General features: G+C 44.6%; 2 protein-coding genes across 2 annotated transcripts in view; one reads left to right on the top strand and one right to left on the bottom strand.

Annotated features, from left to right (window-relative positions):
• Positions 1–8,777, bottom strand: part of lmbrd2b (LMBR1 domain containing 2b) — a 75,877-nt gene extending 67,100 nt beyond the window's left edge. Inside the window, exons 1-2 of the mRNA XM_043702925.1 lie at positions 8,773–8,777; positions 3,465–3,466 (exon numbers count right to left, since the gene is read on the bottom strand). The gene's annotated coding sequence lies outside the window, so the exon portion shown is untranslated. The remainder of the gene's footprint in view (positions 1–3,464; positions 3,467–8,772) is intronic.
• On the top strand, positions 786–18,197 carry skp2 (S-phase kinase-associated protein 2, E3 ubiquitin protein ligase). Its single transcript, XM_043702934.1, has 10 exons — positions 786–1,017; positions 1,156–1,406; positions 3,560–3,677; positions 4,610–4,753; positions 13,894–14,028; positions 14,191–14,289; positions 14,544–14,671; positions 15,046–15,097; positions 15,358–15,465; positions 15,703–18,197. Exons 1-10 carry the CDS (start codon positions 935–937, stop codon positions 15,902–15,904), a joined length of 1,320 nt encoding a protein of 439 aa, XP_043558869.1. The 5' UTR covers positions 786–934; the 3' UTR covers positions 15,905–18,197.
• Positions 18,198–26,415: the final 8,218 nt, after the last annotated feature.

Below are 26,415 nucleotides of genomic sequence, written 5' to 3' on the forward strand. Positions count from 1 at the left end.
GAGAGGGATCAGGGAGAGAGAGGGATCAGGGAGAGAGAGGGATCAGGGAGAGAGAGGGATCAGGGAGAGAGAGGGATCAGGGAGAGAGAGGGATCAGGGAGAGAGAGGGATCAGGGAGAGAGAGGGATCAGGGAGAGAGAGGGATCAGGGAGAGAGAGGGATCAGGGAGAGAGAGGGATCAGGGAGAGAGAGGGATCAGGGAGAGAGAGGGATCAGGGAGAGAGAGGGATCAGGGAGAGAGAGGGATCAGGGAGAGAGAGGGATCAGGGAGAGAGAGGGATCAGGGAGAGAGAGGGATCAGGGAGAGAGAGGGATCAGGGAGAGAGAGGGATCAGGGAGAGAGAGGGATCAGGGAGAGAGAGGGATCAGGGAGAGAGAGGGATCAGGGAGAGAGAGGGATCAGGGAGAGAGAGGGATCAGGGAGAGAGAGGGATCAGGGAGAGAGAGGGATCAGGGAGAGAGAGGGATCAGGGAGAGAGAGGGATCAGGGAGAGAGAGGGATCAGGGAGAGAGAGGGATCAGGGAGAGAGAGGGATCAGGGAGAGAGAGGGATCAGGGAGAGAGAGGGATCAGGGAGAGAGAGGGATCAGGGAGAGAGAGGGATCAGGGAGAGAGAGGGATCAGGGAGAGAGAGGGATCAGGGAGAGAGAGGGATCAGGGAGAGAGAGGGATCAGGGAGAGAGAGGGATCAGGGAGAGAGAGGGATCAGGGAGAGAGAGGGATCAGGGAGAGAGAGGAATCCAAGTGTGATCAGGAGAGAGAGAGGGTGGTAAGGAGTTCGAGGAGTGGAAGGGGGTGGTCAGGAGAGAGAGAGGGTTCAGGAGGAGTAGGTTGGAATCAGGAAAGAGTCAGCTTGGGGGTCTGGGTAACAGGAAAGAGGGGGAGATCAGGAGAAAGAAGGATCAGGAAAAAGAGAGAGATCCAGGAGAGAGAAATGGAACTGAGGAGCTGGAAGCGGGAGGTAGAGACAGGACAGGTCCGGTTGGATTGTGGAGTTGAAGTAGTGAAGGATACAAGGTGAGAATAATGGAGAGTGTTCCTTTGGTTGATTGACAGATTGGCCTGAATGTTAACACTTTATCCCTACAGTGTTGCACAGCCTACTCAGTATTTTCTGTTTTGGGGTGAGTTGTTGAGTGATCTTCTTTCTCTCAGAGTATTACAGGAGGTGACACCATCCAGTTGCAGCCCAAGCACATTCACCAGGAGCTGGGATTCAGTTGAGACCCATTCATTGATGACAGTGATGGGGGTCCGACTGATCGAGGAGAAAACAAACAAAGCAGCAGAATCTTCAGATCCAGCGGCTCCTCCAAAACGGCCCAGGCACTGCCAAGGGAAAGAGAACCACGTGCACAACTTTCTGGTTTCCAAGAGATTTCGGAAAAGTGCTCATTCTTCACCAGGTACACAGCAGCATGTTGTAAATGTGTCTTTGCCAAAGCAAGTGTGATGCAGGGGATAAACAACAGGAGCTAGTGCTGTTTTTCTCCAGAGTATAACAAGTGTGTAATCAGGATTAATGTCACATTTAAAATTCTAATAGTTGAGTATACTGCATGCTTGATTGTTTAGTTTGTTAGTGACAGATGATGTTAATTTCCAAGAGTTTTCCAAGAAAGGAAATTAACACGATCTGTCACTAACAAACTAAACAATCAGGCATGCAGTATACTCAACTATTAGAATTTTAAATGTGACATTAATCCTAATGGCACAGTTGTAGACAAATGTTAAAACAGCTACACATAAATTCTACTTAGACATTTGTCAACTTATCCAAACAGGTCTCTATGAAGTCAAGAACCACTCACATCCTGCATTTCAAAGTAATGAAGGTAGAGGCATTGCCATGTGGTGGAATGATCTGGTATTGCTACCTCACACCCTCTATCTAGAAAAATGGTGTACTTTCCTTGCACAGTGTTTGCACACACAGACTAACCCAGCTATTTCACAACTGAACCAAAAAGCTCTTCAGTCAAGCCAAGCAATCTCTATGAGCAGCATTCAGAGTTTCAGCCTAAACCCCGTCCTCAAATGATCTCAGCCATCTGTAACAATGAGTGAATTCCCATCACCAGGTTCACATTCAATAAGATCATGCAACCATTGCAGGTAAACGCTCCATCTCCATTCACTTCCTGCAGGTAAATGCCCCTCTGAACCTCGAGAGAACTAACTAATGTTGTTAAATATTTTATTTTTATAAACACAGTAGTAGCTAACAAACATTCAGTTCCTAATTCCACAATTACAAATCTGGAAACGCAGGTGATTCTTCAGTTAGTGATGACCACCTGCATGTCATTTATAGATTCTTTTCTTAAAATAGCAATTAGTATTCATATGTTTAACAAAACATGAGACAAATTGGGAGGGGTGATAAGAGACTCGAGCAAAAAAGTGAGGCAAGGAACGCAGACTGGAAACCCCCAGAGGGTATCCCAGTTGTTAACTGTTTTTCTGGGTTAGAAAACAATGACAGCATGAGTTCCTCAGTGAAACACTGAGGGTAAAATTCAGGGCACTATGGGTGACAGGCCTGATCCTTTCCTTAATGTACCAAGAGAACAATTTTGTTATTTCCTTACCTTTCACAAAATCATAGCATTTGGCCCATCTTGGTGGAACTGGATTTCTTAGCATATCAACTTGATGCTAATTTCCCTTCTTTGGTCCAAAACCCTGTGAATTGTTTGTATTTAAATAACCATCCTATGCTCCCTTGAATGCTTCAATTGTACCTGTCCCCATCACCGTTCTGGGGAGTTCAATCCAGGCCCTAACTACTTGCCATGTGATAACATTTTTTTCCCATATTCCCATTGCTTCTGTTCTAAAATACTCTAAAACTGCCCTCTGGTTCTCATCCATTTATGAGTAGGGTATAGTTTCTTACCAGCCCCTGCCAAGTCTGTCTGGACTTGTCATGGTTTTGAAGACTCCTCTCAAAGGAAAACATTCTCCGCTCCTTCTATCTACCCTCTTATTGGAATAACTCATTCCTGAAGCTATTCTCATAAACTTCTTTTGTACTCTCTTCAGTGAGTTCACATCCTTTCTGTAGTGTAACACCCAGAACTGTACTCCAGCTGAGGTCTAATCAGTTTCCTATATAGTTTTGGCATGACCTGGTATTGGGCAGTCTTACATCACTGTTCATGTAAGCCATTGACTGGGTCCTGAGTTCTGGATCACAACACTCAACTTTTCTCAATCTTTTCTTTCTAAGGCACTCCTTAAAACATACAATTTTTACCAGATTTCGGTTGTGTTCTCAATGTCTCATGTGTGTCTTGCTGTCAATCACTTATTTGATTATAGTCATTTGGTTGGAGAAATATCCTGCATTAAGGGTGACAGAAAAATGCAATCAGTTGTGAAGAAGTATCTGGAAGGTGTCTGTTTTAATGGCCACTTTGGGCAGCCTCTTTTTAACCCATCTCTCTCCCCCACCCCACTTCTCTCTCTGTCCCCTTTTCTCTCTCTCCATCCCCCCTTCTCTCTCTCTCTCTCCTGCCCCTCTCAAATCCCCCCCACTCTCTCTCTTATCCAGGTGTGAGCTGTTCCTGGGAAGCATTACCAGATGAGCTGCTCTTGGTGATTTTCCGCTTTCTGTCACTGCCTCACCTTCTGAAAGCCTCAAGTGTTAGTAAACAGTGGCACAGACTGGCGTGAGTACCCCACTCCTGATGTGGAGCTGCAACTCAACCTCATTCTGGATTTGAACAGATCACAAAAAAAAAATCTTCCCAGTATTCCGACACAAAGAAATGAATCCCCATCTGGAATCTAATATAGGAGTTCATGGGGTTTACATTTAAAATGACAGATCCACGAGAGGGAGTTACAGACTGGAATCTAATTAAGGCATTTGGGTGGCTTGTATATAGAATAACAATTGCCTGGGAGTGTTTCAGACTGGAATCTACACAATTCGGGATACATATATAAGATGACAACAAGAATGCGGAGGCAATGAAGTTTGTCTGAAATTAAAAGTGAGTTTCAATATGGGTGATCATTGTAAAGGTAAAGTTGCCATAGCCCAAGAGGGCCAGGGGCTGCTCTTTCGTTACACAGAGATGACTGGTTGACTGATGGTGGTTTAAACTGAGGTTCACCACATCTCAGGTGAGTGAAGAGGCTGACAAGGAGAGTCCTTCATGTTACCTCAGCTGGTACAGGAATTGAAGCCCTGCTGTTGGTGTTATTCTGCATTACACATCAGCCAATCGAACTAATTAACTATACTGGCTTGGAAACATATTACAGTTCCTTCAGTGTCGCTGGGTCAAAATCCTGCATTGTGGGTCAACTTCAATAGACTGCAGCAGTTCAAGAAGGCAGCTCACTCCCACCTTCTCAAGGGCAACCTGGGGTGGGCAATAAGTGCTGGGCCTAATTGACTGCCACATGCCAATCGCAAATACAAAAAAGAACATACACAATAATGAATTACAGGTTGTAACTTAATCAAGGGATCGGGGGTTGTTTAACAGAGACCTGGGAACAAGTTCTAGCTTTTTGAGATACGATTCTTCTCCGGGCTCATTCTGTTCTGTCGTTTGATTTTACTATCTAACCATGTGCTTTTACAAAGCAGGTTTGATAAATCCCTGTGGTACAGTGTGGATTTGGGCAAAGGGAATCTGCCCCCTGGGACTGTGGGCCAGGTGCTAGGAGCTGGTGTTGTAGTCTTCAGGAGTCCCTGCTCCTTCCTCGGAGACCCTATCTTCAAGGATGAAAGGTGAGCGAAATCTCCGACCTAGCCTATAGTTCACATTGTCACCTGACTCAGGAGTTTTTCTAACATTTCAATGATCCTGTCAAGGTGTTTCCTGTTGTGGGTTAGTCCAGAACCAGAGAACACTGTTAAATGATCTGGAGGTGCCAGTGTTGGACTGGGCTGAACAAAGTTAAAAAAATCACGCAACACCAGATTATAGTCCAACAGGTTTATCTGGAAGCACTAGCTTTCAAAGTGCTGCTTCGTCATCAGGCGGTTGTGGAGCAGAATCATAAGACACAGAATTTATAGCAACAGGACTGCAGTGTCATTAGAATGTAATATCAAACAAATCGAGCTTAAATCTTTCATCTTTTAGAGTGATCATGTTAGTTTCAGTTCCTTCATATGTAAATCGCAGAACTTTTTTAAAGTTACATTCTCAAGGTATTTTCTATGTAAATATGTTTATTAAGAAAAAAGATTTCAAATTTTTAAAAAAATTATAAAACTACTGCAAAACAATCTTACAATATAACAACAATAACAGTAAACAAACTACTACTCTACAAATCACTGAGGAGAGAGAGAAAAAAACTACGAAAGGGCGGCACGGTGGCTCAGTGGTTAGCACTGCTGCCTCACAGCACCGGAGTCCCAGGTTCGATTCCAGCCTCGGGTGACTGTGTGGAGTTTGTACATTCTCCCCATGTCTGCATGGGTTTCCTCCAGGTGCTCCGATTTCCTCCCACAGTCCAAAGATGTGCAGGTTAGAGTGGATTGGCCATGCTAAATTGCCCATAATGTTAGGTGCATTAGTTAGAGGGAGATGGGTTACTCTTCGGTGGGTGGGTGTGAACTTGTTGGGCCGAAGGGCCTGTTTCCACACTGTAGGGAATCTAATCTAATCAAACTACAATTCAATAAATAACTAAAAAGAAACTAAATTAAACCAAGTTGAAGCAAGGTAAATTACATTCAATAAAGTTACTGCACTCAGCACAATTCCACCAAAGCTCGCCACCACCGGGAGCAGCAGTTGGCGTACCCGTATTTGTTCAGAATTCTTCCCCCAATGGGCCCCCAAGCTGCCAGACATAGCCCTCACGACTGCACAAAGCCCCTGACCAAGTCTGCGCCTATATAATTCAGAAAGGGCCGCCATGGGCCGGGTGCTGGCAGGTGAGACTAGATTGGGTTGGGATATCTGGGTCAGCATGGATGGGTTGGACCCAAGGGTCTGTTTCCATGCTGTACATCTCTATGACTCTATGTTCTATAAAACAGCTCCGTTTTCTGGTGCACCATACTCATAAGGAAGTCTGGGTGGTGTATTTCATAACTAATCTACGCCACCCCAAGAGTCCCGGGAGATTCTCCAACCCCCAGCTCAGTTGAATGTTCTTCCTAGCACAGAATGAAAGAATATTAAAGAGTTTCTTCCCATGCGCGTCCAAAGAGGGAGATTGGACAAACCCAACAGGAGGGACACCAAATCCAGCTTAACCTCAGTTCCCAAGACTCCTTCCAAAACACTCGCAATGGCACCCCAATACCTACAAAGCTTGTGAGTAAGAGTGCCAACGTCTGTTTTACATTTAGTGCACATTGGGGATACTACTGTCTTTAATTTCACAAGCCAATCCGGTGCCAAATGAGCCCTGTGGAGTCCCTGCGGTTGCATAGCCTGCGTTCTGTTACAGATCAAACTCTTCCTTCCATCCTCCCACACCTCTGACAAGATCTCCACCCCCAATTCTGGAATCCAGTTTCCACACAGCTGCTCAATGTCCTTCAAGACATTACCTCCTAACAAATGATAGAGGGTGCTGACCAAGAGAGTGTCTGTGGACCGAAGCACTCTCCTCTCCATATCCGACTGACCATCAATATAGTGTTTTTCTGTACAAAGTCCCTAACCTGAAAGGAATGAAAGAGGTCCCTCTTAGATTGCTCATATTTCTGGCTCAGCTGCCCGAAAGACATCATGACCTCCCCGTCAGTCTCCTAAACAGGAGACTCCTTGTGATTCCCAGAGCTTAAAGTCAGAGGCCATCGACCCTGGGAGGGAAAGGGGAAGTTGTTTCTAAGTTGCCCTCACCTTGTCACACCATTCTCCAGGCTTTAACTGTGTTAAGGACAATCGGGTTTCTGCAGTGGTCCGTAACAGTCCTCACCTTGTCCGTAAACAACAGATTCATGAGGGGGTGTTTTGCCTGGGAGGCCTCAATGTCCAACCAGATTGACCGCGGGTCCTGGCAGGCCCGGTCAGCCACATAGGATAGTAGGGAACTCAATTGATATTTCTTAAAATCTAAACCTCCCATCCCCTGTGGAATTTATCCCGCTTAATAAGAGGCTGTCTATGATACCGGATGAAAGATCCAAACCAACTGTAAAGTCTCCGTAGTACTTGCCCAGGCAACATCAAAGGGAGCATTCCCATGGGATATAATAAACGCGGAAGAACATTCATTTTAACCAGAGCTATTCTACCTAACCAGGATATCGGAAGATCCTCCCAGCGCCGAAAGTCCTGTCTTATCTTCTCGAGCAACTGCACAAAGTTAGCTTTATATAACTGATCGATGGCCGGACTGATAAAAATGCCTAAATACAAGAAACTTCCCTATGGCCACCTGAAAGGGAAAAGGGTTCTATCCCCAAGATCGGATTATCTTGTAAAGCCCCCCATAGGCATGGCCTCTGACTTCATAAAATTAATTTTATACCCCGAAAACGAACCAAATAGATTAAATCACTTGTATTAAACAGGGCACAGATATCATCGGATCAGTGTAAAAGAGAAGAACGTCATCCACATAAAGGCTGATTTTATGCCTGCCTGATCCTACCTCCAGGGCCATTATACTGGGGTCCCTTCAGATGGCTTCTGCCAACGACTCAATCACCAATGTCAATAATAGCAGTGAGAGAGGGCACCTTTGTCAGCTGCCTCTGCCAATACTAAAGTTGTCCAACTATATAACACTGCCACCCACCTGGCAAAAACCCCTCCAAGACAAAACCGCTCCAGGACATAAAAGAGGTACGGCCACTCCACCCGGTGAAACGCTTTCTCTGCTTCCCAGAATTGACCCTGCTGGCATACCTGGAGCATGTTTAATACTCTTCTAATATTATTAGAAGGCCAACGAACCTTAACAAAACCCATCTCGTCTTCCTTTACAATGAAGGGCAAAACCCTCTCCAACCTTAACGTCAGCATTTTTGACAGAATTTTAAAATCCACATTCAGTAACGATATGGGCCTGTATGAAGTGAAATCCTCTGGGGCTTTCCTTTTCTTGACAATAAGAGAAATCTTTGCTTCCCTCAGAGAGATTGGGAGGCAGTCCTGACAGTATGAGTAGTTGTACATATCCAACAGTAGCCCGGCCAGCATGTTCATAAACTCCTTGTAAAACTCACTTTGAAGTCTGTCTGGGCGGAGCACTTTACCACTCTGGAGCTGTGTCACCGCCTAGTGTATTTCCTGGATTGTCAATGGGGCATTCAGAAAAGACACTGCTCTGAAGGTCCAGGGTCTTAAAAAAGGACTCCAACTTCGCCAATCTGTCCTCACAGCACTCCGACTGGTCCAGCTCAGAGTAGAACTTCCTGAATGCTGCATTAATCTTTTGGCATTGCAAGTAAGAGTCCCAGCACTCTCTGTGTTGGATGTCATAGATTGGAGGGGCATTCTTCTTTCTGACCAGGTACGCTAGATATCCACCCAGTTTATAACCGTACTCAAATAACCTCTGTTTCACAAAAGAGGTTTCTCTGTTTGCTGTCTGGGTGAGAATAGCCCTAAGGGCTGTCATCCGCTGCAATTTGATTACAGATGGTCTGTCAAAGTCTGCTGCCTTCAGGCGAGCCTCGAGCAAACGCTGCTGCTCTCCCCTCTGCCACTTCCGGGTCGCCGAGTACCCTGTGCATAGGCCTTGGCAGTCTCCCAGAGCACCAATGGATTACTGGCTGTATCCAAATTAATGTCCCAAAAATGTTTTAATTCCCGTGAAAAATACGCAATAAACTTGCTATCCTTCAAGAGGAAAGGATCCATGTGCCAGTGCCGGAAGCCTGTCCTGTTACCATGGGCCTTGACCTCCATGTATACTGCTGCATGATCAGAAATGGCCATGTTCCCGATTGTGCAAGACAGCACCGAATTCAAAAAGGTCAATGGGGCAAAAAAACTGTCAATCCTAGTATAGCACTTACATAGGTTAGAGACAAAGGTGAAATCCCTACCATCAAGGTAAAGACATCTCCACACATTCACCAACCCCAGCTCCCTGTTCAGGTCCACCAATGCCTGGATTGCGGGGACATAGCTGCAAGGCCCCTAGGTATCTTGTCCACTTCGGGGTCAATAAATCGGTTAAAGTCTCCCCCTATAATTGTGCCTCACGGGCCATCAACCTGGAAAATGCATCTGCTAAAAATTTGAGGGGATGTGCTGGGGGACAATATACATTCAAAATGCCATATTCCTCTCCATGTATTAAAGCTTTAAGAATCATAAACCACCCATATTCATCCTTAATTTGGTCTATCAGTTGAAATTGGACATTCTTCTCGATGAGTATAGCAATTCCTCTACTTTTCAGATTAAAGGATGAGAAAATCACCTGTCCCAACCCTTCCGTCTGTAACTTCAAGTGCTCTTTATCGGTTAGATGTGTTTCTTGCAGCAAGGCTACATCGACCCTCTCTTTTCTAAGGCTTGAGAGGATCTTTTTTCTCTTAATTGGTGAATGACTCCTCTTAACGTTCAAACAAACGGTTAGCCATAGCCATCCGAAACAGTCCGTTAGCCCTCCGGGAAGAAGAACCCCACTCATAGGACGCCAAGTGAAAACAGCAAACAGTTTGTACAAATTTAAAAATACAACTGCCAAAACTATCAAATCAAAACTAGCTCCTTCTACAACAGACCATCATATAACACAAGTAAGAGAAGTCTTTCCCCCTTGCCTACAGGGGGTGCTCATACTACCCACTAACCTCTCCATGGTTCCCTCGAGCTGAAGCCATGCCCCAACACCAGGCAACACAAAGTAGGAAAAAGTTACACGCATCTTATAACAAGAAAGTTAAAAGCACTATAATACTTTAACCCTATGTACCCCGGTAGAAACAAATATATATATATATATCCCCCATCCCACACCAAGAGAGAGAAACAAAAAGGAAATTATGAGAAAAAAAAGGGATAATGGGAGGGGAGAGAGAAAAAGACAAAACAATTAGGACTCCCATATATATTAAAACAAAACCCGACAACCAGGTACGCCAGGCAAACTACAGAAAAAAAATAAAGTAAACACTATTGTCCATATTATTTGAGCCAGTCAGTCTATTTTAAGGTGTCCAGGAAGTCTTTTGCCTTTTCCGATGAGTCAAAATTAAACACTGACCCTCCGTGGCTGAAACATAATATTACGGAATACTGGATATTCAAGTCCTTCAGCTGCCTTTTTACTTCATCAAAGGCCTTCCTGTTGCGAATCACAATTGGAGAGAAGTCTTGGAAAAGTATAATTCATGATCCTTTGTATATCAGAGCCTGTGGATACTTCCCCAGTGCTCTAGAGGCTTCCAGCATAATTTGTTTGTCTCTATAATGCTGGAGTTGCAATGGGACCGGGCGGGGATGCTGGTCTGATCTGGGCCTGCGCACTGTGAACTGATGGGCCTGCTTGACCCGTACCCGGCCTGCCTCGACTTCTAGCTTCAGAAACCGTGGGAGCCATTGCTTCAAGAAGCTGACTAGCTGGCCTTCCTCCTCCCGTTCCGGAAACCCGATCAGGTGGATGTTCTTCTGAAGGCCTGGATTTTCGAGGTTGTCAACCTGCTGTTCCAAGGCCTGGACCCGACCCGCCGAGAATTCTACCGCAGATTCAGAAACCGCGGTCCATTGCTCCAACTCCATGATGGCGCTGCCCAAGATGCTGGATCTCCTGGTCATGCTTCTGCGGCATGGCCGAGATTGGTTCCAGCCTGGTCCGGGTCTCCATTGCTGAGTTGATGTTCACTCGGAGTTGCGCAGACTCCAGGGCCAGGCTCTGCTCCACAGGTAAGAGCCGGAGAGTGCTCGCGGAGGCCGATGCTGTGATGGTGGGCATGTCTGTTGCTGCAGGGGAGTGCCCTGCTTGTTGCAGTCCTTGTGTCCCTTCCCTTCAGTCATTTTTTGAACTATTTTAAACTAACCCATAGCAATTCTGGGGGTCAAAGACTAACAGTTTCTACCATAATGGGTAATAAATGGAGGGTGAGTGCACCACTTTGTCTGGGTTCTGGTGCAGAGCTCCGCAGGGCAGACTTACTGGGTTGCCGCCATCTTGATTCCCCCTCTCAAGATCTCTTTAACAATAGGTGCCACCTCAGCTCAGGTAATGCATTGAAGGTGTGAGGTTAAAGTCTGTCTGTGCCCCAATTTTGGGTCAGACTAATTCTATTTCTAAAGTGGGATTTACAGAATCTTACATGGTTTATGCAGGTTTTTGAGCAAAATTAAATGTAATTCTGCAAGTACAAATTCGCCCCACAAACTTGTATGAGTCCAGAACTAGAGGGCATAGGTTGAGAGGGGAAAGATATAAAAGAGACCTAAGGGGCAACTTTTTCACACAGAGGGTCGTAAGTGTATGCAATGAGCTGCCAGAGGAAGTGGTGGAGGCTGGTACAATAGCAACATTTAAGAGGCATCTGGACGGGTATATGAATAGGAAGGGTTTGGAGAGATATGGGCCGGGTGCTGGCAGGTGGGACTAGATTGGGTTGGGATATCTGGTCAGCATGGGCGGGTTGGACTGAAGGGTCTGTTTCCGTGCTGTACATCTCTATGACTGTCTGAGCATGCAGGGGAGACCAAGTGAGTTTGTGCATGTGTGTGTGGGGGTGTGAGTGTCGGTGAGAGAGTGTGAGAGGGTAATGGGGTATAAATCTGTGAGAGGGTGAATGTGGGGGGGTACATGTGTGAGCATGTGAGAGAAAGCTTGTGTATGAGAGAGGGTCTGCATGAGTGTGTGGGTTTGTAGGAGTGCGTGCATGTGTGTGCGAGAGAGTGTGTAGTGCAGTAGGGTCACCTGAAGTGTGACATGATCCCAAGTTCCCAGCTGAGGTCATCCCCAGGGGTACCTGCACAAACACACATATAATTTTGTGGGCTGAATTTGTACTTGTAGAATTATATTTAATTTTGCTCAAAAACTGCATAAACCATGTAAGATTCTGTAAATCCCACTTTAGAAATAGAATCAGTCTGACCCAAAATTGGGGCACAGACAGACTTTAACCTCACACCTTCAATGCATTATCTGAGCTGAGGTGGCACCTATTGTTAAAGAGATCTTGAGAATGTAACTTTTAAAACGTTCTGCGATTTATGTATGAAGGAACCGAAACTAACATGATCACTCTAAAAGATGAAAGATTTAAGCTCAATTTGTTTGATATTACATTCCAATGACACTGCAGTCGTGTTGCTATAAATTCTGTATCTTATGATTCTGCTCCACAATCGCCTGATGACGAAGCGGAGCTTTGAAAGCTAGTACTTCCAGATAAACCTGTTGGACTATAACTGGACCTGTTATGTGATTTTTAACTTAAATCTAGGGGTTACTCTTCCGGGACATAGATGAGGAAATCCTTTTTCTCTCAGTGGGTTGTATGAATTTGGAAATCTCTGCCTTAGAGGTCTGTGGGGGTGGGCTTATTGTGGGTAGGTTCTTGTTAGGCAGGAGAATTGAGGGGTGTTGGGAATATGGAAATGACAACACAAATGGGAGCAGAGTCAAGGGGCTCTGCTCTGAATTTGTTACATGATAACCCAAACCCTGGATTCTCAGCTGTTGTATTTACTGTAGACAAAGAGCAATAAAAATGCAGAGGTTATGGAAATCGGGTGTGAAAATACAGTTAATGCAGATGTTATTGAAGGTGAGGCCATACAACCTAGTCGCTTGTTCTTCTGTCTCTCCACAACATAGTGAGCTAAGCAAAGAGTGGGAAGTCTGAGAGAGCAGACAGTCCTAGAGACTGACACATATTAATCACTCAATTAATAGCCAGATATGAAAAGCAATTAAAAAGGCAAATGAACAAGTAGCTGAAGATCAATGCTAGCAGTTATTCTGCATTGTTCACAGCTCTGGTGAGACATCAGCAAGGCCAATGGATAAATTGCATTCACTGAATTTCTATTTGTAGGAATTCTCTGCTTAAGCAAGTGGTTGAGGTGAAAACTTTGAACATTTTCAAGAAGCAGATAGACAGAGTTATAGAGATGTACAGCACAGAAACAGACCCTTCACTTCAACTTGGCCATGCCGACCAAACATCCGAATGTGACCGAGTCCCATTTGCCAGCATTTGGCCCATAACCTTCCAAACCCTTCCTATTCATATACCCATTCAGATGCCTTTTAAATGCTGTAATTGTACCAGCCTCAACTACTTCCTCTGGCACTTCATTCCATACACACACACCCCTCTGTGTGAAAAAGTGGTCCCCCTTTGGTCCCTTTTATATCTTTCCCCTCTCACTGTAAACCTATGCCCTCTAGTTCTGGACTCCCCCACCCCAGGGAAGAGACTTTGCCTATTTATCCTATCCAAGCCCCTCATGATTTTATAAACCTCTATAAGGATACCCCTCAGCCTCTGACATTCCAGCAAAAACAGCCCCAGCCTGTTCAAACCCTCTAATTCTGGCAACATCCTGGTAATTTTTTTTCTGAAGCCTTTCAAGTTTAACAACATGCTTCCTACAGTAGGGAGACTGGAACTGACCACAGTACTCTAAACGTGGCCTAACCAGTGTCCTGTACAGCTGCAACATGACCTCTTTCATAGGGCTAAAGGGGTTCAAAGGTTTGGAGAGAAAGGAGAAACATGGGATTTAAAAATCAAAACACCGTTAAATTTTATCACCTTCCTAAGTTCGGATTGCCTTCAACTTCTCAAAAGCTGTTTGACATCTTCTGACCATGTGACCTTTGCCACCTTTTTCCAATGTATTAGGGGAGCAGTGTCTTGTGCAGCTGAAGCATGACCTGACCATCTGCTATTATACTGAAAGTTGCACACTGCATTCTCACCTTCTGTGGGTCCTGCCATTGATGCTGAGCTTTGTTTATCTCCTTTAGGCCTCTCTGTCTTCAGTACATGGATCTCTCACATTCTGTACTCAGCAGTTCCTCTATCTTCCAGATTCTACGCCGTTGTCACCAACTCCGCGGCCTCAGTCTTGAGGCTCTCGCACTTTCTGATGACATCATAATGTGAGACAATGTCCTCATGGTCCCACCTAAACCTGCCCCCCCACCCCCTCCTTATCTAACCCCCTCCCCTGTGACTAATCCCTTCCTCCATGTCTAATTTAACCTCCCCACCACCATGTGGCTATGCCGGCTCCTAAGAGATAATGATCTGTCTGTTTTCAGGGCGATCGCTGGCAATAGGGACTTGTTGTGTTTGAATCTCTCCGGCTGCTCGTGTTTCAGAGCCCAGGCCCTCAGCCAGATGTTGAGAAGCTGTTCTAGGTGAGGACTCAGTATATATGCACATGTTCTGTGGAAGTTGTCTAGATGTTTCAGGGGTTGGGGGGGGTGGCGGTTACACGTGTTAAGGGAGGTTGTATCTGTGTTGGGGGGTGCTGAGTGATTTAGTAGGGGAGGGGTTGCTTCTGGAAGTTGGGGAGAATGTTTGATTTGGGATTCTCTTCAAGCATTGCAGTCTCACAGCTTGCACTGCTCATCCCTCTCGTTCTCTCTCTCTCTTTCTCTGTGTCTCCCAGGCTGGATGAGTTAAACATTTCTTGGTGCAGGTTCAGCTCCCAAAACATCCAGGCAGTGGTCTCACAGATTCCTGATAGCGTGACCCAGCTCAACATTAGCGGCTACAGGCGCAGTCTGCACAACTCTGGTAGGTGGGAGCTAGCTGTCATTCACAGTGCAGCCAGCAGCTGCTCCTTGGATGCTGCCTGAACTGCTGTGCTCTTCCAGCACCACTAATCCATCATTTGCCCAATCCCAGGCAGGCAGTGCCTGTGGGCATCTCACTGGCCAGCAACCCAGAAGGCCAGGCTGATGTTGGCGAGGCATGGGCTAATGCAGCAATCAGGGATAGAGTCCCACAGGGAGGGAGGACATCTTGGACAGGGGACAGGGTAGGGTCTTGGAATGAGGACGAGGGACATGGAGGGAAGGAGGGTGGGAAGGGATGGTGGGTTTTGAGGGATTGTGAAAGTGGTGTCAGAATGAGGTGCTGGTGATGTGCTGTGTCTCCGTTGTTTATAGATGTGGAAGCTCTATGTAGGCGCTGTCCCCAGATGACTGACCTGGATTTGAGGTGAGCAGTAGTTATCAGAGTGAGTGACTGTGATTTCAGGATCTTCGTAACATACCCCAACCTTCAGCCCTCTGCAACATCCTTCTAACCTGCCCCACCTCTCAGTAGCATCCTCCTCCTTTTCCTCAACTGTTCACCTCAGTAACATCCATATCCTCTCTGCCCCCAAACTTGCCAACCCCTCATTTCTTTGGGTTTCCCTTCGACACCCATCATTCCCAGTTCCTCTAACACCAATGTTCTTTTTCTCTCTCCTTCAGTGATAGCACGATGCTCACTCCTGGCTGTTTCTCCAGTCTCCATGGCCTCTATCACCTCCAGCACCTGGGCTTGAGTAGATGCCATGAGATTCCACCAGCAAGTCTTGTGTAAGAGACTCTTTTCTCTCACTGTCTGCTCGTTAGATTAATGGCTACGTCACAGAGTCTGTACAGTGATCCCTGGGTTAGGGACAGAGACAGGAATCTGGTGTATTTGATTGTATTGATGTTATTCAGTAACTACTCCTGTACAGATGTCATGTTAAATGTATTGTCATTGTTGGTGGTTTTTGCTCAGTCTTGTGCCTGTTCCTGTTATTTAATGGTGTCTGCTGCTGTGTACAGGGCCCTGGGGGAGATCGCTACACTGAAAACTCTGAACATTTATGGACTTGTGCGCGATTCCATGGTCAATGTGAAGGACCTAATTCCTCAGATTAAAATCAACACCTTTCCACTGACAAGCATCGGCCGGCCAACGCCCAGCTACGGGAAGCTGCAGACAATCTGGGGAACTAACTGCAAGTTGCGGCTCCATAACCTATGAGCAGTATCAGTCACTACACACTATACAGCAAGAGGAAGCAAGTGGCTGAGAACTTGGAGAGGTTCTGGGCACAGTCACTCCCACAAACACATCATCGGTCAGTGTAGGCAATAATCAGTGCTTTCTGCGTTCAGAGGAGTAGATCATTGATGAAAACTGAGAAACTACGAGACCACAAGACTGAAATGAAGCATTTTACCAAGGAAGTGATCAGGTGGTTCACAATTAGATTCCATTACAGGAAGTGGTTAATTGTTTGAATCTGTGTTTTTAAAGTGAGTTAGTGTTTGGAATGTTCAGTTGGTTAAAAAGATTCCAGTCAGTTTTAAACATCACATCAAAACTTTCCATATTGCACTCAGGACTGATACACAAAAAACAAACTATGAAAGGGAACACAGTGAGAAGTGGGTGCTGATTGGTGTGGAAATGCAGCAGGAACTGTTAATGAATCCGAAAGACCATCCGAATGTGGCAGAGGTACCAGCTGCAATGTCAAATCTCGGGAAACTGGTTTAAATTATTAGGAGCTAACGGTCCAGCCAATTGGCTGAAATCAAACTCTGCAACCTGTACTCTCAGGCAGACAGCTAGGGACTGAGCAAACGCTGGCAGCAGCCTCTTTACTCCCAGTTTTTAATGTCTCTATGCCATTGCCAGGGCATTCTTTTCAGTTCTTCTCCTTGCAGCACCAGCTCCCCCAACCAGAACCCTCCCATCTCTGCCTCTCCAGGGCCCACTGCTTCCAGGATTTTGGTTTTATTGGGGTTCCACCATTCGCAGTGTTTTGCTTCTGTATAAAAGGGGGAGGATCAGTGCTTTAGAATCACATCGAGTCCCCCACTGCCACCAACCCAAAGCCAATGATCCCTCTCATTTCTTATCCCATCTGTATCCCAAATCTAGGCAGCATCAGGAATAGTGATTAGTATTGTTTGTTTTATGAAAACTAATAAAAGCTTTGGTCATAACCCAGTGTCTAAATTAATATGAAGTTCAGTTTCATCAACAGTCTAGAATATATGAAGACATTCTTGGCAGGGCCTGGGGGAGAATCGATCCATTTCAACCTGAAAGATATTCTGTGACTCTACCACCTTCTAAGGCAATAGACAATCAACCTTCACAGAAAAAAATCTCAACAGTCCCTACTCCAAGGGGAAACATCCTTCCAATATTCACCCTGTCAAGGCCCCTCAGGATCTTAAGTTTCAATACATGTCCCAAAATTCACTTATCCTTGATCTCTAACTTTCAATTCAATATGATTTTCTGTGGTAATTATTTCAGTGGAGAGTGCAGGAGGTCATGCCAAGAGCAGCAGCAGGTATACCTAATAATGAGGTGTCAGCCTGGTGAGGCTGCAACACCATCACTCCCATGTCAATCAGCACAAGCACCAATCATAGAATCACAGAGTACTGAAGATCTTCATCCCATTGAGTGTTCATCAAAATATGGTGTGACCAACACCAGCCTGAAATGTTATGACATTTCTGTGGGGAAGCAATGGAGTTGTGACATTATCACTAGATTATTAAAATCTAGAAACTCAACTAATGTTCTGGACACCTGGGTTCAAATCTTTCTGTGACAGATGGTGGAATTGGAATTCAATAAAAAGAATGTGGGATTAAGAGTCTAACGATGATTTAAGATTTCAAGTGTTTGCCCAACTTTGTAAAGATAGTGAGTTTTCTGCTTCACCGACCCTCCCAGACACTGCATTCCAGATTCTCACCACCCTCTTGGTAAATATTTTGCTTCAGATCCTCTCTAAATCTGCCTTTCCCTTTAAAAGTGTGCCCCCTTTTTATTGGCCCTTTTTGTTATGAAGATGTGGGTGTACTGTACCTTTGAGAGAATTAAAAGCTGGCAGAGCTACCTGACAGTACCAAGATATAATGTAATTGATGCTCCAGCTACTGGAGTAGCTTAAAAGCCAATGGCAATCTGATACTTTGGGGGGTATAAGACTGGGAAAATTAAACAGTTGAGAGCAGAACTGCCCAGCTACCAGCATGTAAAAAAACTGCCTGAACAATAGCTCTCTTAAAAGTACTTTTATCGATCAGGAAACTGTGAAGCAAAATCCCTTAAACCGAGGAAAAGAAGACACAGAAAAATCCAAATTGAAGAACCGAAAGCTGCCTGGTTTTGAGGTAATAAGTTCTGTTTTGTAAATTTTAGTTGGGAGTTTTATCAGATTAGTATTGTAGAAAGGGAAGGTAAACGATACATTAGAGGACAGAGTTGTAAATAGTTGTTAGGTAATTATTCTCTGGTATATTTTAAGAAATAAAGTTGTTAATTTTTAATTCAAATAATTCTTGGCCTCTTGAATTTTCACAGATTACTGCACGGGATAAACCTTTTCTGTATTGCTGGTTTTAAATTAAGCAAGAGAGTGTTTAAACTAAACTGATTTAGAATCAACTGTTGTTTGTGGAAGAGAGTTCCAAATCTCTCCCACCTTGGTGTATGGAAGTGCTTCCTAACATTGTTCCTGAACAGTCTGACCGCAATTCTCAAACTATACCCCCTAATTCAAGAAACAGCAGCCCTCCCCTGCCAGTGGAAATGGTTTGTCTTAAACTCCCCTGTTTTTTCCTGTTAAGCTTCAATCAGATTAATTACACATAGTTACTTCCTCCCAAATTTCCATCAGCTTTGTCAGGCATGACCTCCTGAAAAAGCTACAGTGACTATCCCTGATTAAACCATGCCTCCCCAAATGGAGATTAATTTTCTCCTATATTATTTTGTTCAATAATTTTCCTGTCACTAATTTTAGATTCACTGGTCTATACTTCTCTGGTCTTTCTTGTAAAGTGGAACCACATTAGCTGTGCTCTGACCTCTACCCTGTGGCCAGAGATGATTTAAAAATTTGGATCAGGGCCTCTACAATTTCCTCCTTTATCTCCCACAGCACCCTGGGATACAACCTATCCAGACCTGGGGATCTGTTCATTCTTAAACCCACAAAAACCTCCTCACAATTTATATCAATCTGTTCCAGAACTTGACAGTCTATCTTCCCCAGTTCTGTAATTACATCCTCCCAAGTAAACACAGCTTTGTTTAACACTCCTAACAATGCCCTCTTGCCTCACACACAGATTACCCCCATGGTCCTTAATGGGCCCTAATCCTTCCTTAGTTACTATCTTCCCTTGACATATGTTAGGATTCTCCCGAATCTTGCCTGCCAGCATTTTCTCATGTCCTCCCTTCGTTCTCCTAATTGTTTTCATAGAATCCCTACAGCCCAACAAGTCCACACTGACCTTCCAAACAGCAACCCACCCAGACCCATTCCCCTACCCTATTATCACCCCTGACTAATGCACCTAACTTACATATCCCTGAACACTATGGACAATTTAGCATGGCTAAAAACCCGTAAAGACACAGGGAGAATGTGCAAACTCCACACGGTTGCCTGAGGTTTGAATCGAACCCGGGTCCCTGGTGTTGTGAAGCAGCAGTGCTAACCACTGAGCCACAGTGCCACCTCTTGACTTCCCCTGCCCACACTTGTTATCATCCTCTAGGACCTCCACTGTTTTGTTCCCTTTCTATCTGATATAATTCCCTTTTTTCCTGTTTAGCCAGTCTTATCCAGGGTTCTTTGGGCTTGTTGCTCCTACATTTCCCATTAAAGAGAATATGTTGAACCTGTACTCTGCGCAATATCTTGTGGGCACTTCCCAAAGTTTGCTGTGGACTTACCATCCAGTAGCATTGCCCAGTGTACTTTGGCCAGAACAGTACGCACAGGGATAGGGCCTTCCCCTCACCATATCTGTGCAGACTATAATGCCATTCTGTGACTGTATACGGTCTGTATCCCTCTATTCCCTGCCTGTTCTCATGAATCTGTCTAAATGCCTCTTAAGGATTACTATCATATCTGCTTCTACAACCTCCCCTGGCAGTGTATTCCAGGTACCTGCCAGTCTCTACATAAAATAGTTTCATCCCACAACTCCTTTAAACCTAATCCCCCTATTATTTGACATTTCCACCCTGGGAAAAAGACTGATATCTACCCTATCTATGCTTCTCATAACTTTGTATACTTCCATCAGGTCACCCCTCAGCTTCCGCGATTGTAGCAAAAGCTACTCTAGTTTGTCCAACCTCTCCTTGTAGCTAATACATCCTGGTAAACCACTTTTTCACCTTCTACAAAGTCTCCACATCCTTCCTGATGTGGTGACCAGAACTGCACACAGTACTCCAAATGTGGCTTAACTAAAGTTGCAGCATGACTTGTCAACTTTTATATTCAGTATCCTGGCCAATGAAGCCAAGCATGCTGTAAGCCTTCTCTACTACCTTATTGACTTGTGTTACCACTTTGAGGGAGCTATGGGCTTGTACTCCAAGATCCCTCTGTATAACAGTTCTCCTAATCATCCTACCATTTACCACTGCATTCTTCTTGAATTTGACCTCCTGAAATCCATCACCTCAAACTTGTTTGAATTACATCCATCTGCCATTTCTCCACCCAAGTTTCTAACTGATATATATCCTGTTGTATCCTTTGACAAGGTTCCTCACTATCCACAACTTCACCAATTTTTGTATCATTTGTAAACATAATAATCAGATTACCTACATTTTCATCCAAATCATTTATATATTTTACAAACAAAGGGCGCCACGGTGGCTTAGTGGTTAGCACTGCTGCCTCACAGCTCCAGGGTGTCAGGTTCGACTCAGGTGACTGTCCGTGTGGAGTTTGCACATTCTCCCCGTGTCTGTGCGGGTTTCCTCCCTCGGTCCAAAGATGGGCAGGTCAGGTGAATTGGCCATGCTAAATTGCCCATAGTGTTAGGTGCATTAGCCATAAGGGAATGGGTCTGGGTGGGTTACTCTTCGGAGGGTCGGTGTGGACTTGGTGAGCTGAAGTGCCATTTTCCACACTGTAGGGAATCTAATCTAATATCCTGGGACAGATCCTTGCAGAATCAGCGATCACAGACCACCAGTCAGAAAAACACCCCTCTAAAACTACCCTTGTCTCGGATGACAAAGCCAATTTTGTATCCAACCAACATGACTCAATCTCTGAACTATGAGGGATATTGTCAAATGCTTCAGTAAAGTCCATGTAGACAACATCAACTGCCCTACCCTCAACCATCTTTGTCACTTCCTCAAAAAACTCAATCAATTTTGTGAGACAAGACATCCCCTGCAAAAAGCTGAGCTAACTATCCGTAATAAGTCTATTCTTTTTCAAATGCAAGTAAATCCTGTCCTTAAGAATCACCTCCAATAATTTCACTACCACTCAGTGTAAAGCTCACCAGCCTATCATATCCTGGATTAACCCGATTGCCCTTCTTATTAAAGGAACAATGTTGTCTATTCTCCAGTGTTCTGGGACTTCACCCGTGGCTAAAGTCGATATGAAGGTCTCGGTTAAGGCCCAAACAATCTCCTCCCTTGGCTCCCTCGGTACCTGGGATAGATTCCATCAGGTCCTGGGGACTCAATTACATTCATGTTTTCCAAGACACCCAACCACCTCCTCCCTAACATCAACATGCTCCAGAATGTCAACATGCCCCTCCCCTAATCTCACCACCATCCACACTGTTCTCCTCGGTGAATACTAATGTGAAATATTCATCAAGGACCTCACCCACTTCCTCTGGCTCCACACATAAATTCCTTCCTTTGTCCTCAAGATCCTGCCTTATTTTAATAAAATCTGCCTTTCCTCAATCCAAAATCCTTTTTGTAGACTATGATTTTCTCCTTTTCCATAACAAATGTAACATGTACAGTGTTGTGATCGCTATCACTAATATGCTCCTGTACTGATACTTCAACCAGTTGTGTGCATCGCTCCCCAGAATTAGGTCGATCACTACACCATCCCTTGTATGGCCATCTACACAGTGATGTAAAAAGCTCACTGTGTGTACTTCAAGAAATCTGTGCCCACTAAACCTTTTATACTATGATTATCCTAATTAATGTTTGAGAAGTTGAGATCTCCACATGTAATTACCTTATTATTTTTCCTACCACATCCAGTTAATGGTGGGGGACAATTAAACAACCATCTGGAGGAGGAGGTTCGGCAATTATCCCCATGCTCAATGACCAGGAAGCCTTGCACATCAGTGCGGGAAATATGGCTGAAGCATTCACAACAATCTTCAGCTTGAAGTAGTCACTGGGTGATCCATCGTCACCTCCTCTCGTGGTCCCCAGAAACACAGGTGCCAGCCTTCAGTTCTCTTTGTGTAACCTATTGTATTGTGCAGAACTGCAATATTTACCTGTAAGCCATCGCTTTCTCTTACAGCTTCCAAACCAACTCCCATCATTCTTTTATTTTCCCTATCCACCTGTCAAGCTCATAGGTGTCCACTGTAGGTCAACTTATTACAAACTATTCCTAACTTAGTAATTTCTTTCAGAATCTGTCCCTTAAGTACATCAACGACAAAGTCATAATTCTATCACAATTCTAATTCCAGTACAGCTCCTATCACCACTTTCTTTTCTGTTAAACTGGTTACTAATCACCTTCTAGAATTACTCCAAAGCCAATGTAACTTCTTGTTTTTCTTAAGAATTACTCCAAATTTAACTAGCTAAAACTTGCTTCTAAATTTTAAAGTCAATTAAATCTTGATTTCAGTGATTTCCCACTCCTGACATTATTGTTCAGTGAAGCAGTTGAAGCTACCTGGTTGAATGTGTTTAGGGCAAAGATTGTTAAACAGTAAAGGAATTAAGGGTTATGTTGACCGGCTGCGTCCACAAAAGGATCGGCCATGATCTTAGTGAATGGGGGAGTGGGCTCAAGGGTTCAGATGGCCTACTCCTGTTCCTAGTTCTTATGTTAGATTTTGGGAGTTTGTGATGATAGTTACTTAATACAGTCATCAATTTGTAACAATTTTCAGATAGTTTATTGATTTTATTACAAAGTGCAGTTTAAGTGTACTGCTGTGATAATTGGAGATACTAGAGGCCAACAGGCTTTTGGTGCTGAATATGTCAGTCACATTCAGCTAATGGGGACAACATCCTGTTCTTAATACGAGGTGTTAGGGAGCTCTTCCCATCTGGCCTATGTTCCATCTGGAGAAGACAGCTCCCGAATGAAGACTGTCCTCTGCCCCAAACTCTTGTTGCTATCCTCTATTTCTAGAAATAGGCAGCTTATGTTGTACTGCCCCCTTGCCCAAATCCTTTCAGCCAATGACCAAATGTCAGAATTCTCATCTCCATCTGAAGGTTAGTTGTCGTTCTTTCCCAAGAACAAAACTTCTATTTCCACAAACACAGCATTGATAAGGCAGTACGTGTGGCACCATAGTGTTCCTTGATGTCAGTTCAATGGAACATCAGGGCTCTGGGATCCTGGGGATTTTTGTGTCTTTTCTTGTCAGCCCTTTTGTCTTGTTTATGTTTGCAGAAAACTAGTTACAGTGTAGCAACCATCACATTAGGTTTCCTGCTATACAGGAAATATTGTTTAAAAAATTATTCCTAATGGGTTCCCAATTCCCAATATTTATATAAGCTGAGCATCTCACAACAAAAAAAAGAAAAAAATGAGGCAGACATCAGATCTGCAGACCACTGGTAATGAGAGCAGGTAGTTCACTGAATGAAACTGACTTTGTCCATTATCAGGAGACCAACTGAGAGGTGAGTTGGCAAGTAGTTATTTCAGACACATCCAGGGAACATATTTTAATTGACCACGGTCAGGGTTCATGTCAAAATCAACAATTTTCAGATGATGTTCTGCACGTGGATGAGAAACAGGAAGACGGATCCTGGGGACCTTCAGAGGGAACAGTGTGAAAAGATAATCATTGCATATGAGTTTGGAGACATATACATCAGAAATAATCTGATGTCACATTACTGAAGTCTTCAAAATTCTGAGAAGGTTTGATAAAGTGGATACAATGTGGATATTTCCTTGCGGGGGCAGTGTAACTAGAGGACACCAATCTAAGATAGACTCCAAGAAACCCAGTTAGGAACTCTGAAGGAAGTTCTTCACCCAGAGTGGTGAGAATGAGGAACTCACCCCCACGGGGAATGGTCAAAAGGAAGTTAACTAAACACACAAAGGAGAAAGGAAATGGCAGATATGCTGATGAAGTTAGGAATGAGAAGAGGCTTGAGTGAAACATAAACATCAGAATGGATATGATGGGCCAAATGGTCTGTTGGTATAAAGCCAATGTAATCCAATGTAATCAAGTTTCTCAGAATAAAAATAAGGATTATCATTACAAAATCCAGTTGACCAATAAAATCAATGCTAGCATTCTTATGAGGACCTTTCCCAATATCAGGACATTTAATAGACCATGGCAGAAGTAAGCCATTCAACCCGAGTTTATTCCATCACTCAGTGGGACACTGATCTGATAATCGTCAACTCCAGTTCCTTGCCTTTTCCCCTTAATTCCCTTCCTGCTTAAAAATCAGTCCGTTGCAGCCTTGAACCAACCTAATTACTCTCATCTACTCCACGTACTTCTTCTGCTCCTTACAGTCATGTCTCTCTCACAGAAGCATGCAGTGCAGAGGAGACCCTTGACCCATCGAATCTGTTCCAACAAATGAGAAACATCTGGCCTTCAACCTAATCCCATTTACTGGGATTTAGCCCATAAGCTTGAATGTTATGACTTGCCAGGTGCTCATCCAGGAACATTTTAAAGGATGTGAGATGACTCACCTCGATCCCCCTTCCAGGCAGCACTTTCCAGACTGCCCCCACCCCCTGGGTAAAAACAGCTTTCCTCACATCCCCCCCAATGCATTCCTGATGAAGGGCTTTTGCCCAAAGCGTCGATTCTCCTGCTCCTCGGATGCTGCCTAACCTGTTGTGTTTTTCCAGCATCACTCTAATCTTGATAAATTTCTCAACGTCATTCTCCCGCTTTCTCCCTGTCACCCTTGATCCCTTGATACTCCAGAACCTCTCTATCTCAGTCTTAAATATACTCAGTGACCTGGCCTCCACAGCCTTCCGTGGCAATGAATTCCATAGATTCACCACTCTCTGGCTGAAAAGGTTTCTCCTTATCTGCGTTCTAAAAGGCCTCCCCTTTACTCTGAGGCTGTGCCCTCAGGTCCCAGTCTCTCCTACCAATAGAAACACCTTCCCAACATCCACTCTGACCAGGCCATTCAGAAGTCTGTAAGTTTCAATTAGATCACTCCCATCCTTCTAAACTCCATTGCATATAAATCCAGAGTCCTCAAATGTTCCTGACTTGTTAAGCTTTTCATTCCTGGGACCATTCTCCTGAACCTCCTCTGAACACATTCCAGGGCCAGTACATTCTTCCTGAGATATGGGGCCCAAAACTGTGCACAATACTCCGAATGTGGTCTGACCAGAGCCTTATCAAGCCTCAGAAGTACATCCCTGCTTTTATATTCAAATCCTCTGAAAATAAATGCCATCATTGCATTTGCCTTCCTAACTACTGACTGAACCTGCAAGTTTACCTTGAGAGAATCCCGCTCTAGAACTCCCGAGTTTCTTTGCACGTCAGAATTCTGAATTTTCTCCCCATTTAGAAAATAGTCCATGCCTCTATTCTTCCCACTAAAGTTCCTGACCTCACACATTCCCACGTTGTACTCCATCTGCCTCTTCTTTACCCACTCTCTGAAACTGTCCAAATCCTTTTGCAGCCTCCCCATCTCCTCAATGCTACCTGTCTACAAACGTAGACAGAATGCCCTCAGTCCCTTCATCTAGAATATTGCGAGCAATTCTGGTCTCCCTCCTATTGGAAGGATGTTGTGAAACTTGAAAGGGTTCAGAAGGCAGCTCAGTGGTTAGCACTGCTGCCTCACAGCACCAGGGTCCCAGGTTCGGTTCCAGCCTCGGGCAACTATTTGTATGGAATTTGCACATTCTCCCCGTGTCTGCCTGGGTTTGCTCCAGTTTCCTCCCACAGGCCAAAGATGTGCAGGTCAAGTGAGTTGGCCATACTTCAGCAAGGCATTTGATAAGGTTCCCCATCGTAGGCTCATTCAGAAGGTCAGGAGGAATGGGATACAGGGGAATATAGCTGTCTGGATACAGAATTGGCTGGCCAACAGAAGACAGCGAGTGGTAGTAGAAGGAAAATATTCTGCCTGGAAGTCTGTGGTGAGTGGTGTTCCACAGGGCTCTGTCCTTGGGCCTCTATTGTTTGTAATTTTTATTAATGACTTGGATGAGGGGATTGAAGGATGGGCCAGCAAGTTTGCAGACGACACAAAGGTTGGAGGTGTCGTTGACAATATAGAGGGCTGTTGTAGGCTGCAGCGGGACATTGACAGGACACAGAGATGGGCTGAGAGGTGGCAGATGGAGTTCAACCTGGATAAATGCGAGGTGATGCATTTTGGAAGGTCGAATTTGAAAGCTGAGTACAGGATTAAGGATAGGATTCTTGGAAGTGTGGAGGAACAGAGGGATCTTGGGGTGCAGGTACATAGATCCC

Source organism: Chiloscyllium plagiosum, chromosome 2 (genome assembly GCF_004010195.1).
Source record: "Chiloscyllium plagiosum isolate BGI_BamShark_2017 chromosome 2, ASM401019v2, whole genome shotgun sequence".
NCBI lineage: Eukaryota > Metazoa > Chordata > Chondrichthyes > Orectolobiformes > Hemiscylliidae > Chiloscyllium > Chiloscyllium plagiosum.

Coding starts and splice junctions, on each gene's coding strand:
- skp2 (XM_043702934.1), top strand. CDS start 935: ATGGAACTGAGGAGCTGGAAGCGGGAGGTAGAGACAGGACAGGTCCGG. Junction 1,407..3,559: donor AAGTGCTCATTCTTCACCAG/GTACACAGCAGC, acceptor TCTCTTATCCAG/GTGTGAGCTGTTCCTGGGAA. Junction 15,098..15,357: donor ATGACTGACCTGGATTTGAG/GTGAGCAGTAGT, acceptor TCTCTCCTTCAG/TGATAGCACGATGCTCACTC.